Raw genomic sequence first — 16288 nt, 5'->3', positions numbered from 1 at the left:
TTAATTTATGTTTGATTTTTTCGTAGTCTGCTAATTTGTATTCAAAGACTTCCTCGTATTCGCAGTCGTTGGGTCTTTGGTATTCGTGTACAAATAAAGAATATTCAATTGCTGTGTGAAACGCTTCGTTTTTCCACAATGGGTTTAATGATTTGGTCACACAGAAATCTTCATAAATATTCGTTAGTAAAAAGTCCAAATAGCAATTTTGTTGATTTTTGATGTGGTTAATTTGGTTCAGTCCTAAATTAGCAGTTTTGTCAAAAATGAACTGCAATGTTTCATTATCCCCAACGACTGGGAGTAAGATACATTCATTTTCAGAGTCCAGAATGAAGTCAGCATGGCGTTGATTAAAGTCTCCATAGATGTGAACTTTAACCTCAGGAGGAAGCTCAGATAGAATTTGTTCAGCACTTTGGAAGAAGGCTTCATAAGTGCTTTTATGAGCATGGTCTGGTGGAAAATACACTGAGGCGAACACGTGCGTTTCACCGGCAATGTGTGATTTCACCCAAATATGCTCAAATTCTGTAAATTTTGGTGTAAAGATAATTTCTGAGTTAAAATTGGTCGAAAGAGCTATAAGGACTCCACCGCCTGACTTCTTCTGAGTTGCATGAAAATTTCTGTCGTCTCTGAATACATTAAAAGCATTTCCAAAGATTTCTTCACTTTTCACGCTTTCGTCCCAGCTTGTTTCAGTTGCCAGAATGACCGAGAAGGATGAGCATAATAAATTTTGATAGATTTCCTTCATTTTAGCTGGGCTTTTCATGCGATTGAAATTTTGACAGTAAATCAAAATTTCAGTCGCATTCTGTTTATGTGAAGAGATCTTTGGAAGTACGTCGGTTGATAAAATATTTTCATTGGTATTATTATTTACCTCTTTCTCGTCGAAAGGAGTCATTGCTTCCGAAAATTCGGGTTGTGAAATTTGTCGGCGCTTTCCCTTATACGCTGCAGGTGTTGGATCCTCTGGTTGTTAAGATGACGCCGATAGGATTCCAAATCGTAAGATGCCGCCTGTTTTGGTACACCATGTTCTTCATGCACCTCGAAAAAGATTTTCCTAAGTTCCTCCGCTGAAGTCGGTAGTCCTTCGGATGCCAAATTAATTTTGATGCTAGTAGTGGTCATTCCTTCATGGCAAAACGATGGCTCCTTGTCATGCATATATGCCAAATAAAGGCGAACGATGTACATTATTTTTGTGTCCCGTAGTCGTGCTTTCAGGAAACGCCCGTCCCCATCAGCTGATTGCTGCGTCAAGCTTACGATGGGTGGGCGCATAGGGTCGAGTGACCATCCAGATGTTTGATTTGATGTATTTGTATTTGATTGCAATGATGACGGCGTTTCAGTCTTGTTGTTGTGTTGTACCTGCTTTTCTGTCCGGTATTGGTTGATGGTTTCACCCTTCCTGAAGTTGATGAATTTTGGGACCGAGAGGGCTGCAATTGGGTGGTCGGTGGTCAATGGCGGACCAGCTACTGTACTTTCGCTGTGGCCAGTAGTTGCTTGTCCGATCCCTTGGCGCGGCTGTATTCATTTCCTTGGATGATGTTTTTGGTACTGCTGGTGTGGATTTGTTGTTGTTTTCGTCGTTTTCTGCTGCGTTTGGATTTTTCAGCAGCTTTTTCCTGCAACCTGCGAGTCCGTTGTTTTGCGTCAAATTTAGACCAGTCCTGCTTCCAGTGCCATTTGTTGCCTAAAAACCGCCATCCAGGAGATGAATGGTCAGTTTTTGGAGATATTGTATTTTTGTGTACTGGAGGACTTTCAGCTAACTCTTCCTCCAAGGTCTTCTGATGAGGTTCTGCAGCATTTATCTGAAGACTAGAAACAGCCCCAGATACAAATTTCACTTCCTCAAGAATTTCCAGAAGTTTCGGCTCTGGATGATGATGATGAGGTGATGATTCGGCCCCTTTTATTGAAAGTGCCATGTCATTAGATAAGCTTGATAGCCGTTCGTCAAGTAATTTTGTAATTTTTTGTGACATCAACGAATTTGATTCGTTGATGCCGGTTATTGTCGCGTGCGCTTGTGAATCACACGTTTTCATATGCTGGCCGACCGCGCTGCACATGTTATTATTGTTTTTATTTATTACTGCCAACGTTTCTTTTACGTCATTTAGCAGGTGCTCAATGCTGTCGAATAATTCTGATACTAAGCAGAATTTTTTTAGGTCAGCAGCAATGCGGTGGTTCGCGTCCGTTTGAGAGTGGATTGCTTCCACAAGTTGCTCCTGTTGATGAAGCAGCTTCCTCACGTCGGCTTCCTTCCGTAAAATGTGCTGGCAGTCAGCACACATAGGCACCATGAATGCCGTGATGAAATGCTCCCGTTGTCGCTGTACTCCGACACAGGCAGCATGGTATTTTTTGTTGCAAAATTCGCACTTCCATAGAAAGCGGTCGTCGTTGATGCTGCATGATATTACACCGCACGGCATAACTGCTTATGTTTTAAATATTCGACGCGATAATATAAGGTACAAATTCCAACGGTACGTATGGAAAGGTGAATAAATTTAGAATTAATTTTGACAAAAATATTCCATTTTTTGTTCAAACTCTTTCAGAAAAGAGAGGTAAAGCGCGGGTTGTGCTTAGTATGACGGAAATCAGATCAAAGCCCCTATTCAAGAAAATAATGAATTACAGTTATTTCGGTAAAAATTATACCGAACGCTATTGTGAAATTTATCAATCATTCTGTAATATTTACAATCCAGGTCAGTAAATTTTGACAGCTCAAGAGTGAATAAAATTTACTGAACGTATTGTAAACAATAAAATTATACTGTAAAAAAATCATAGTGTGCAAATCAATCATCTCTCTTCATTTCGGCTTATACCCTTCCATTGTATGTTTGGCCAATGAAACACAACTATCGAAATTACAGTACTTGCAGAAAAAAATAAAGCGTTTGATTTACAGATGTTATAAAGCAAACGATTCTGTATTTGACAATGGTGTTCATTTTTAACCCTTTCTAAGGCCGTGGAAACTAAGCAAGGAATCAACTCGTCCTACAATAAACCCGAAGACAACATATCAGGAAGACTGGCAACTCTTCCGTTTTCTCCTGCGGCCGCTACGAGACAGGCACAATCGCGTCATCTACCGCTCAAAGGTAAATGCTCCGAACGAATTTGATAACACAGAAGCGGTCTTCGAATTTACTCATTATTCTATGCGTTGCTTCCACCTCCTGCTCAAGCGCTGCGCTGTAGCTGTCTCTTGGAATCTGGCAAAGTTGCCAGCCTTCTCGGTGTAATGTTGTAATGGCTTAATGCACAAAGCAGTGTTTGTAAATACCTAAAACTCAACGGTGTTTAAATTGGAAAGCTTAAGAAAATCATCACTAATGATACCAAATTCAGTGACAAATTCGAACCAAATGGATCATGGAGGCACGTCCACGTTCAAAGATGTAGGTGAGACAAGACAAGGACTATTGATAAACCTTATTTTCTGATGCAGAAATCCTACAATATTTTTGTCATTTTGAACTAGTCTAACACTTTTCTAATATTCGCACTAGAGAATAAGGTCTTTCAATCGGATGACAGTTCAATGGTACTGCTTACGTGGACTTAGTCAATTTTTTCTTTGGTAGATTTTCTAGATAATTTTTTAGACTGCAGTGACATTTCTGCAATGACCGCGATACACATCCTTTCACCAACAATCAATACGAAACTAACGATTTTAAATTGGCTCACTACTTGACTAGCCTATTGGTCCCAAGCAAATCGATTACCGTACCCCATTCTAGTCGAAATTCTAGTACTACACTATGTTTGTTTTGATTCGCTATGAGAGTTTGACAGATACAATGAGGGGTTATTGGTTTTTCCTATGTTTCGAGGGGTGAATCGATTAGCTTGGGACCGAAGAGAGTACCAGAGCTGTGCTAAAAAGTTGAGCACGTTTCTTCGGGACCTTCTTGTCTGACCTAACCCCTCATTTATCTGTCAAACTTTCATAGCGAATCTAAAGAGCCTCAATTTATAAATAGACGACATGTCAAAATAGGAACAATCGATTATCTGTCAAAATAATAGTAAAAGTCATTCCAATCGAGCAGAAGCCCTGTCAAATGGATAAGATATCGCCTCTTTATAAATTCAGGCTCTTTAAGCGAATCAACACAAACATAGTGTATTGCTAGAATTTCGAATATAATGAAGAACGTTAATCGATTTGCTTGGGACCAATAGGCTAGTCAAGTAGTGAGCCAATTTAAAATCGTTAGTTGCCACCGGTTGGTAATACGACATGCACTAAACTAAGGACACGGGATATACTACAATAGATCAAATTACTGGTCGCAGTGGTGTTAGATCCCGAACAAAGGAAAAATAATGGGGTCTGATTAACTGCCTCTTTCTCTTGAACCACAGACAAACAGACGTAACTCTTTGAAAAACTTGTTCTTGAAAACATAGTATCTCAAAACATATAACCTCAGTAACGACATCTCTCTGGCTTCTCGCGGAAAACAAGCTTGCTCGTTAGCTCGTAAACAATATTGCATAAAAGTTCTATAGAATATATAGAAACGTCAAAGTGATCCGATGCCAGCGCTGCGGCGAGTAGTTCGCGGAACTGATAATATTCATATCAACCGTTAAATGCATGAACGAAGATACACAATGAAGAGTTACGTCTGTTTGTCTGTGCTTGAACCAACTCTAGAACCTACATTTTGTATTTAGATCTATAAGTGCTGGTCTGAGTTCCTCTGGTGTATTCAATTAGTGGATGTTCCTGAATATACAGTCAAACAGCACGTAATGTTGTGAACAACTTCAATGACAGTTGTCCAGCAGTGCATTTTATTTACAACAATCCAATGCCAATCCAATCTAATTTCGGCACAATGTGCTGAGTGACTTAGCCCTTGGATTTCATGTTTCAATATTTCCCCTTCTGTTTGAATTTTTTGTCCAGGTGGTTTGACTCGGAATGTCAATTTTTTTTGTATGGACCTTAATTTTTTTTTTGTATGGCTCGTCACCTTTTCCAAACACTCCCCCCCTAAAAGTGTGACCTAATTAATGGACGATTCCTGTTTAAGTATTCTTTGTTGAGGATGTTTACAATATTTAGTTATTATTGCAATGCATTAATCGTACTTTTTCATCAGTATGAATAGATGTGGCCAGTCTTTAAAGATACACTCGTCTCATAACTTTACAATTCAATACCAACAATTGAAAAGTCCATTTTGTAGACAAACCTAGTAAGGCCATTTTGTCGCAAACCGAAGTCCGGGAACCGAAGTCTGCGAACGCAAACCAACAAAATTAACAAGTAGGGGAAAATCTCCTCTACTCGACTGTGTTTTAGGTTTGCGAATGTAGGTCTCGGTTCGCGAAAAAATTGCCTTACAAGGTTTGTTTACAAAATGGAGTTGAGGCCTTTTTGATTGTTGGTCTTGAACTTAAGGATAACATTATTGATCATAATACTTTATCTTTCGAACGAACCTGTTTAAGAGACGTAAGCCCTGGTGTTTTTTTTTCCTTTGGTTTGTTTACCGTCGATGTTGTTTTCCGTGCTGAGCACCAATGCTACCCACACCTGGACCCTACCTATCGATCCATCAACTCATGAACCGGGGACCAACGGCTTTACTTCCCTTCCGAAGGAAGGCGTGATCAGAGATGTTATGCCTCACATCATCCCGGCGGCGCCGACTGGGATTGAACCCAGGCCTGCTGGGGTGAGGGGTAATCACGCTTACCACTACACCACCGGCGCCGCTATAAGCCTTGGTGTTGGTCCTGATAGATTTTTTATGACAACCATTTCGAGTGACTCCGCACCAAACAAAACATGATTATTGCATTGCTCGAGACCATGCTTGCTGACTATGCTTTCGAATATCTGAAGATTGCTTTACGGTTGACCTCGTCATAAGCGGATGAGAATCCATTTGACTGTCATCCAAATAGAGGATATTTATTTGAAAATTGGCTGCAAAACATACAGCGCTCAGAGGACAAACATTGAAGAATAGGATGACTTGCAAATGCTTTAAATTAGATTTATTTCGATTGTTTACATTTCCATATTGAATAGCCATGAACAGCCGTTCCATCATGGATACAAACCTTGTTTGTTGGTAGAGGAAACTTCTTCCACCACGAAATAGACAATTTTTTTTGACATTTAAATGATCTTTATTTCTTGTATTTGTTAGGTTTACATGTATGGATTATCAAGTGACACAGATGCGTCTTTTCAACTTTAGTACATTTGAAATTTGTAATTATTATTTACAGTTCCTAGTCCTATCAGGCCTGTTATTAGAGTATGACCACCTTGGTGGGATTGGTTTGTTTTGAATTTGAAAAAGGAGACTACTTATAACTACTATTTACAACTACAATTAACCTGTAACTACTATATACAACTAACCTACTATATACAAGTTGCTTATCAAAGCATGTTCTGATGTATTGCATTTCTGCATAAACCTAGTCTTAATGTCATCAATTTTGAAATCTAATTATGGAATGTTCGCCTCTTGGTGGAAGTCTGAAATTCTTGTGTCCAAGGGACGATCAAGGATCATCCTAAGCACTCTGTTCTGAGCAACCTGGATTTTGTTCCTGTGAGTCTGAGCACATGATTCCCACACCGGAGCTGCGTAGAGGATCGCAGGTGCTATGATTTGTTTGTAGACAGCCAGTTTGTTCATCCTTGAGAGGCGGGATCTGCGGCAAATCAGCGGATACAGACACCTAACCAAGGTGGAACACTTGATTACGGTTTTCTCCACATGCTAGCGCAATAGGAGCTTTTCGTCAAACAACATCCCGAGATAGGTTACTTCGGCGGACCACTCAACCCTTGTGCCATCCATGATTACAGTACAAGAGGGAGCCGGTTTTAGTTTGGGAGATTGCCGATGGAGGAACATTATTGTTTGGGTTTTGGAAGCATTGATTTTGATTTTCCACGTGGTGGCATAATCAGCAAAGGCGTCAAGGCATCGTTGAAGCTTGTTTGTTATTTCACGAGGCATCCTTCCCTTATAGCAGTATGATCTGCGAACAGAAATAACACGCAACCGTTATCCAAGGGAGGAATGTCGCAAGTGTAGATGCTGTATAGCAAAGGGCCCAACAGACTTCCTTGCGGAACACCTGCTGGGATGGAAAATATGCTTGAATTGCAACCATTCAACGATACCCTGAACGACCTTTGCTGAAGGTAGTTACGGGTGATTTTAACAAGATGCAAAGGAAAGTTGAAGTTACAAAGCTTGTATACAACGTCTAACAATGCCATGGCTGTAGACTTGGATACAGCCTTGTTACTTCGGATGTTATTCATCACCCGTACTAGCTGATGATTTGTGGAGTGCCCCTTCCTGAACCCGAACTGTTCCGGTAGGAGAATGTTGTGTTCCTCGACAAACTTGAGCAAACGATTGAGAATAAGTTTCTCGAACAATTTGCTCAGCGCTGAAAGGAGGCTGATTGGTCTGTAGCTTGAAGCTAGCGTTGGATCCTTCCCGGGTTTGCGGATAGGTATGATTTTCGCTGTCTTCCAGATACTTGGAAAGTAGTGCAGTTCCAAGCATCTGTTGAAGACAGCAGCCAGCAGAGAGTGAACCTTCATGCTGAGATTTTTCAATACTAGGTTGAATATTCCATCAAACCCGGGGGCCTTCATGTTTTTGGTGCATTTCAGCGTTGAGCAAATCTGTTCCACTGTGATTCTATCCTCCGGAGGGATGGCACAAGGGGAGGAATCAAGGTTGAGTACGCATTGCTCAACCTGAACTTCGAGCGGACTTTGGATGTTGAAGCCAAGCAAGTGCGATTTGGCAATATGCTCACCAATCGCATTTGCTTTCTCCTGAGGGGTGATTATGAGCCGATCGTCATCATTTTCATCTTTGAGTGGAGGAATGGGTTTGGGGTGCGTCTTTAGGACCTTGGCAACCTTCCAGAATGATCTGGAGCGGTCAACCAGATTCTGGATGAGCCACCCGAAACTTTCATTCCGGAGTGAGACCATTCTGGAAGCAATCTCCTTGTTTAGATCGGCCATTTCACGTTTCCACGCTAGATCTCCGGTTCTTTGGAACTGGCGTCTACGAACATTTCTCAGTCGAATCAATAGTTGGGTGTGGGAATCAATGGCAATAAACTTACCCCTCACAGGAACTCGTCGGACGCACGCCTCGTCAGCCACGGTTATGGCTTGGTGAAGTCCCTCCAACGCTCGGTCTATGTCCTCCACGGAGTCAAGCGGCGGGTTGTCGATGATGTGTCTGTCTACCACGCGTCCAAACTGGGCCCAGTTTACGCGATGGTAGTCCTTGCGCAGGCTTGGAGCAGGAGCTACGTTGTATCCCAGTTCAGCCACCACCGGTTGATGGTCGGAGCTGAGTTCGTTCAAGGCTACCGGCTTGGACAAGCCAGTATTTGTAAGAAACAGGTCTAGCGTCGATGAGTTGCCCGCCAGTGAGATGAATGTTGGCTCATTCGAAACCCAAACGGAGTACAGCCCATGCTGTGAGTGGTCGAACAGCAGACGACCGTTCTGGTTCTGCTGATAGTTCCGCCAGGCCTCATGGCGAGCGTTTAAATCTCCTCAAACTACAAAGCGGGAACCGGTACGGGTGATGGTGGACAGGTCCTTAGGTCCAATAGGTGAGCCAATTTAAAATCGTTAGTTTCGTATTGATTGTTGCTAAGACCTTGTTGTCCTCTGCTGTCCGAAGAAGTCGTCTCCACTCTACTCGATCCATGGCTACAGTTCGCCAGCCTCGTAGTCTGCGAAGGGTTCGCAGATCACCTTCTACTTGGTCGATCCACCTTGCCCGCTGCACGCATCTTCTTCGTGTTCCTGTTGGGTCGCTTTCTAGAACCATTTTCACTGGGTCGTCGTGCGGCATTCTTACGACGTGCCCAGCCCACCGTAGTCGCCCAATTTTTGCAATGTGGACGATGGATGGTTCTCCCAGCAGCTGGTGCAATTCGTGGTTCATTCGCCTCCTCCACGTTCCGTCATCCATCTGCACTCCACCGTAGATGGTACGCAACATCTTCCATTCGAAAACACCAAGGGCGCGTTGGTCCTCCACGAGCATAGTCCAGGTCTCGTGGCCGTAGAGGATCACCGGTCTAATCAGCGTCTTGTAGACAGTCAACTTCGTGCGGCGGCGAATTTTATTCGACCGGAGCGTCCTCCGGAGTCCAAAGTAGGCACGATTCCCTGCCATAATGCGTCTTTGAATTTCTCTGCTGGTATCATTTTCGGCGGTCACCAGTAAGCCCACATACACGAACTCATCGACCACCTCGATTTCGTCACCGTCAATCTGAACTCGGGGTGGGAGGCTAACATTGTCTTCCCTAGAACCTCTTCCTTTCATGTATTTTGTCTTTGATGCGTTGATGGCAAGTCCAATCCGCCTAGCTTCAGCCTTCAGTCTGATGTACGTTTCCGCCATCATCTCAAAGCTCCGTGCCATAATGTCAATGTCATCGGCGAAGCCAAGGAGCTGGAAGTCCTGAATATCGTGCCACTCGTGTCCATCTCAGCTCTTCTGATCACACCTTCTAACGCGATGTTGAATAGCAGACACGAAAGTCCATCACCTTGCCGTAACCCCCTTCGAGATTCAAAGGGCCTCGAGAGTGTCCCCGATACTCGAACAACGCACATCACTCGATCCATCGTAGCCTTGACCAGTCGCGTCAGTTTATCCGGAAATCCGTACTCGTGCATAATCTGCCATAGCTGATCTCTATCGATTGTGTCGTATGCGGATTTGAAATTGATGAAAAAATTATGTGTGGGCACGTTGTATTCGCGGCATTTCTGCAGAACCTGCCGAATCGCGAAAATTTGGTCCGTGGTAGCGCGGGCACTCATGAATCCCGCCTGGTATTGCCCCACGAACTCTCTTGCAAATGGTGACAGGCGGCGGCATAGAATTTGGGAGAGTACCTTGTAGGCGGCGCTCAGCAGTGTGATCGCGCGGTAGTTGCAGCAATCCAACTTGTCACCCTTTTTGTAGATTGGGCATACGACACCTTCCATCCACTCCTCCGGTAATATCTCCTCCTCCCAAATCTTGGCAATTACCCAGTGCAGCGCTCTAGCCAGTGCTTCACCACCGTATTTTAATAGCTCACTTGGTAGTTGATCTACACCAGTTGCTTTGTTGTTCTTCAGCCGACTGATCTCCTCTTCAACTTCTTGAAGATCAGGGGCCGGTAGCCTGTCCTCTTCGTTTTATGCTGCTTCACCGTTGAGGTGCTCGTCATAGCACTGCTTCCACCTCTGAATCACCTCACACTCGTTCGTGAGAAGGTTACCGTCCAAGTCCTTGCACATATCGGCTTGCGGCACGTAGCCTTTGCGCGAACTATTTAGCTTCCCGTAGAACTTCCATGTGTCGTTTACGCGGTACAGATTTTCCATCGCCTCGCGATCTCGGTCTTCCTGCTGACGCTTCTTCCTTCGGAAAACCGAGTTTTGTCTGTATCGCTCCACATTCAATCTCGTGCGATGTTGCAGCATTATGGCCCGTGTTGCATTCTTCTCCTCTACTAACAGTTTGCATTCGCCGTCAAACCAGTCATTTCTTCGGTCCGGGATTGTAGTACCTAGTGCCGCTGCAGCAGTACTACCAACAATCAATACGAAACTATCGATTTTAAATTGGCTCACTACTTGACTAGCCTATTGGTCCCAAGCAAATCGATTAACGTACCCCATTCTAGTCGAAATTCTAGTACTACACAATGTTTGTTTTGATTAGCTATGAAAGTTTGACAGAAGAAATGAGGGGTTAGTGGATTTTCCTATGTTTTGAGGGGCCCATTTCACCGAAAGGCTTTGTGTTGCTGAGTTTGGGGGGTAGTTGCTATGGACAGCTCAATGTTAATACCATTTACTCTTTGAATCAGCATACACCAACATGATAATCTTCTAAGAAACACCTCAGAATGTATAGAGCGAAAGTTAAAAATACAGTTTTAACTGATGGTACTTTATAAACATCAAACTGTCCAATATTGGACCCTGTCAACACACGGTAATGTGGGCCGTCAGAATGGTTCATCGGTTGCGAAGTGAAGTGCTTCTCAAACTGAAGCGATACATTGCTCAATTTTTCAACGTTATCCTAACGTAAACTTAATATTATCACCCACATGCCCGTCCACACCCGAAACCCATCCACAACACAAAATCAAATAAAAATGTTTCTGTATGGCAAACACGCCCAGACATAAACGAGAATATGGGTGCATATCTTCACTGTAACAACTACAGGTAATCTTCGAAAGCACTTGCATTTTACTCAGGAACTTTTGAGCAAACTGCAATCACTCTCTCATACTCGAAATGTGCCACGACCAAATTGGCACAACGACGCCCTATACGCTATCTGACCAAAGTGCAGGGAAAAATGGATTCCCTTAGCAATTTAAAGAGAAAATCGATTATCGCAGTTAGGCCATTATGCATGCTCACTGTTGATTTTAAATTTAAGGCTTTAGGATGACAATATCGCTTTCAAGGTCTCGTTGAAATTAACTGGATTAGACCTGGGAGTTCACTGTACCTTGTTGTTCTCCAAACCTTTCTCGACTTTAAATGAGCCCAGTTAAAGTGCACTGGATCTGTCTCGAAGTCTCCAGAGATGTTTTTTAATCCTTCATTCATTCCTAACGTTAAAGTTAATCCTGTACACGGCCAATGAGATCAACCCAAATTTGAGTTTAGTTTACTCATAAATCGCAAAAGTGAAGGAACTCAGCGATGAGTAAATTTGCCTCATGTTTTTTCAGGGACAAAATCTCGAATATGAAAAAAGTAAAGTTTGGATTCTCTCGGTCTATTGCTACTTCTTCTGGACTGAGTAAAAAATTCGTAACTGTTCATCATTTTCCGGAAGATTTTTGAGGTTTTCCACGGGAAAACATGAGGCAAATTACTCATCACTGAGTTCCTGCATTTTTTGCAATTATAAGTAAACTGAACTCAAATTGATCTGGCCGTGTACTGCCTATAATCGCATATCACTCCCATATGGATATTCGTCAATTTTAAGATAATAATGTTATCCACTGTCAATTGGAATCTACTTCCATAACACGTGATAAAACTACGAACTTTGATCATGAAAAAATGTGAGAACAACATCAAGTCAGTTTGTCCCATCAAACAAAGTAATCGCATATCAGTCCCATCCTGAAATTCAATCGTCCAGAAGTCAAGTTACAGTTATGTTTTTTGAATCGCCATATTTTTTTGCTGATATAACAAATCATGCAGACTTCATTGCAACTGGCTTTAACTTGATAAAAATATCAAGTAAATTACTATGATTTTTCAAATATTTACATGGGAATTGCACTTCGTAACTTCAACTGCCTACTTTTTCCATATGGGACTGATATGGAATAATAGGCAAAGTAGTTTATTCAATGAAATACACAGTGTACTCACGACTTAAAAGTTCTCCGGGTCTGCCCTCAAATGAGAGAGGAATCTCACTCGAAGCTAATAGGTCCAAGTGTTTCCTTTCATGAGAAGATCCGTTTCAAAGAACGAAAGAAGCAGCCTTTGTAAGCCAAACTGAAAAGAGAAAAAATAATGTATTTCTACGATACTAGTATTTGACCTACGCATATTTTCCATACCTGCAGGTACGCAATCCGATCCGACGCAGCAGATACTACAAAATCTTCAACAGCAACAGCAGCAGCAACAGGAATAACCACAACATAATAATCGATTTGTCATTACTTTTTACAAAAGGTAAAGATCAATATAAACGTATAATCATATCTCCGTTTGCTCAATTTTACTCGATTTCAGCATTTCAAAATTCGCTAACACTCGGAAGCATTAGATTATTTGCAATACGCATAGCGAAACTGAATGCATTCGGCAGAATTCACGCCCCAACTAAAAAAAAACAATAGATAATAAATAATTACTATTACAAACACTACTCAATAGCCTAAACAATATACCGGAACTCTAAAACAAGCATAAACAAACAATAGGAAAACAGATTAAACCTAACTCACACATACTTTCACATAACCGTTAACATAAAAATCTACACAAACATAAACCAGTAGCTAAAAAAACAATAGATCAATATGTTAAATTAGAAAGCCTCAACCGATTGAATTCGCTTGAATTTTGATCATTTCGTACCCATCATCACCGTCGTAGATGCTCTGCTTGCCAACCAACCAACCACACACACACACACACCCATGCACACATGCATAACAATCGCTCGGAGCAGGTCCACCCTCGCTCTGCTTTACCGACAATGCCCTTAAAAGAAAAAGAAAAGAAAAACTCCCTAGTGTTATCTGGCAGAACTCAGCCTCTCTCTCTATCTCTCATCATCAGCTCATGCCGAGACACATATTATACGTCGGCTCGCGTTCTCTCTCTCACACACACACACACAAACACATACACGCATACATGAACGCGACCAGCCAGTCGCCTAATCGAAGTGAAATGAAAATGAAAAATCCCAGTCTCTTGAATTAAAAATTTAGAGGTTAAACAAGCGTATCGTGAAATTTATTCAGATCCATTTCGTGCTTGACCACGGGATGGCATCTAGTGATCTTAGTTGGTAAGTTGCAGTAAAAAATAAAAAACATATATATACAGAACGGTGAAAAAAAAACATAAGTTTGTCTATAGAAAGGATGATTAAATATTAACACAAATTGTACATACTATTTGCAACGTTAATTAATGACAAAATGTCTTTGAAAGAAGAGCTAGAATTAGGAAAAAAAAAGTAGTAGAAAGTACAAGAATTTATTAACAAATTTTACTGTGAGTTGTAGTAGTGGAAAAACCAAACGTTACAAAATACTAAAATACGCCCCCCCCCCCCCTTCCCTTCCCTTTGTAAAGCTAGAGCGATCATTTCCCATCCAACTAGAACACACCATTTTTTAGAGCAACAACAAGTGCTACTTTACCTGGAACCTTCAATCGTACGCAGAATCCTCATCCCAACTCTTTCGCCAAAACTAAAGGACACTGTCTGCTAGTTCTGTCTCTCTCTCTCTTTACTCCTGTTACCCATCACGCACACATCCTAGAAAGGCGACAAACTTTCCACGCACTTCCATGAATAACAACAAAAAAGGCACCTTTCATAAAAGTCATTAACTACTAAAGCGACTACTCTCTCTTTGACGAAAACCGTACTTTCAACCATTCCCGCCACACCGTTTCCAACAAAATCAAAAATGGACAAAACTCACTTTGAGAAGCACATTTTTTAGAAGATTAGTCCATCGAACCGCCCTCTTACGACGTACATTGATTAAAAGAAAAGGCATCAAACAAACTCACACATCCACATAAACAAATGAAGTCAAACGCAGTAGTCAGTAAAATCCCAGAATTAAATACTAATCGCTAAGGTCACACCCACACACTAAGGAAGCTTAACCATTAATGACAATTTAAAACAAATGAACGAGGTTCAGTTGGCCGAATCACACAAAAACACTAACACATGCCGAGATACAGTTTAAAGTAAAATAAAATTAAAGAAGAAAAAACAAGAAAAATATTACCAAGCATTGACCCCTTTGTTTCAAATGAATGTTGTCTTTGAGGATGTAGTAGTTGATCATGCAAACAAAAATGAAATCTAGCACTTTGAACACATCAGTTGGAAGGAAAACAAAACAAAACGTTTGGCAAGCACTTGTAGACGCAGGAAAACTCCATTTGGATCCATATTGTCAGGAAAGAGAAAGAAGAAAAAAAAAACAAAACAAAACAAATGCAATTGTACGAATTTTGTGCTGCAAACGCAGACACACGCTGCAGGTCTGAAGGAAAAATTTTAGATGAAAAACAAAACATATTGTAAAAACAAAAAAAATTGGACATATGAAAAAAATCAACAACAATTGAATGTGAAAAGTAAGCAAAACAAATATTGAGTAAAAAAAAACTATGGAAAACTGAAGAGTAAATACATAAAAGTTCAAACAGTGACAATCGGTCTGTACAGGTTATTGGAGATTGAGAAATTCCCTTGTAATATAGGCACCACTTTCGTACTCGGATTTCTGTTGATATCGGTTTCAGGTGAAACCGGCGACCGGAGTTCAACATTCGAAATCTATTCGTGAGGGCACCAAGCGACAATTTCAGATATATGTGTCCCCACGATAGCCGATGGTGTCCCTTCTAATCCGAAGAGGTTTCTAAAAAAACGTCACATCGGCATATCTGGAGGTATTCAATAATCTTTTGTGACAATGGATCGTTGCTCTAAAGGGTGATACGGTCAAAATTTGGTCAATATCAACTTGACGTATTTCTTTCAATTTTGAAGGTGTGTGTGTGTGTAGAATGTTGCTCCTATTTTGATTTTGGAATTCACTCTTCAGTTGTCAAAATGCCGTCCAAGCAAGAAGAGCAGCGTATCAAAATTTTGCTCGCGCATCGCGAAAATCCGAGCTACTCGCACGCAAAGTTGGCAAAATCGCTAAAAGTTGCCAAATCAACCGTTACAAATGTAATTAAAGTGTTTGGGGAACGTTTGTCGACAGCCAGGAAGTCTGGATCGGGGGGAAATCGAAAACCGGAAGCCGCTGAGACGACCTCTCTCTCCGAGATGCCGCAAATAAGCTGGGTGTATCGTCTACAACCGTGCATCGAGCCAATAAACGAGCCGGACTATCGACTTACAAGAAGGTAGTGACTCCAAATCGCGATGATAAACAAAATACGACGGCCAAAGCGCGATCCCGGAGGCTGTACACGACGATGCTGACGAAGTTTGACTGCGTGGTAATGGACGACGAAACCTACGTCAAAGCCGACTACAAGCAGCTTCCGGGACGGGAGTTTTATACGGCAAAAGGAAGGGGAAAGGTAGCAGATGTTTTCAAGCACATGAAACTGTCAAAGTTCGCAAAGAAATATCTGGTTTGGCAAGCCATCTGTACCTGTGGCTTGAAAAGCAGCATTTTCATAGCGTCCGGGACTGTCAACCAAGAAATTTACGTGAAAGAGTGTTTGAATAAACGTCTGCTGCCTTTCCTGAAGAAACACGGTTGTTCCGTACTGTTTTGGCCGGATTTGGCATCTTGCCATTACGGTAAAAAGGCCATGGAGTGGTACGCCGCCAACAACGTGCAGGTGGTTCCCAAGGACAAGAACCCTCCCAACACGCCAGAGCTCCGCCCAATTGAGAAATACTGGGCTATTGTCAAG

The 16288-nt window shown here is 41.8% G+C and overlaps 1 protein-coding gene across 1 annotated transcript in view; it reads left to right on the top strand.

Moving 5' to 3' along the window:
- The window catches only part of cic (Putative transcription factor capicua), a 209314-nt gene extending 194607 nt beyond the window's left edge, over positions 1–14707 (top strand). Inside the window, exons 18-19 of the mRNA XM_065223587.1 lie at positions 12709–12820; positions 12881–14707. Of these exons, the coding sequence (XP_065079659.1) occupies positions 12709–12779 (71 nt within the window). The 3' untranslated portion in view covers positions 12780–12820; positions 12881–14707. The remainder of the gene's footprint in view (positions 1–12708; positions 12821–12880) is intronic.
- The last annotated feature ends 1581 nt before the right edge of the window (positions 14708–16288 follow it).

Source organism: Ochlerotatus camptorhynchus, unplaced genomic scaffold, assembly GCF_037179485.1.
Source record: "Ochlerotatus camptorhynchus isolate MF236.1 unplaced genomic scaffold, CSIRO-AGI_Acam_v1.1 ptg000193l, whole genome shotgun sequence".
NCBI classification, from domain to species: domain Eukaryota; kingdom Metazoa; phylum Arthropoda; class Insecta; order Diptera; family Culicidae; genus Ochlerotatus; species Ochlerotatus camptorhynchus.
The sequence above is the reverse complement of the archived record's forward strand: the minus strand, read 5'-3'. Positions and strand labels throughout refer to the sequence as shown.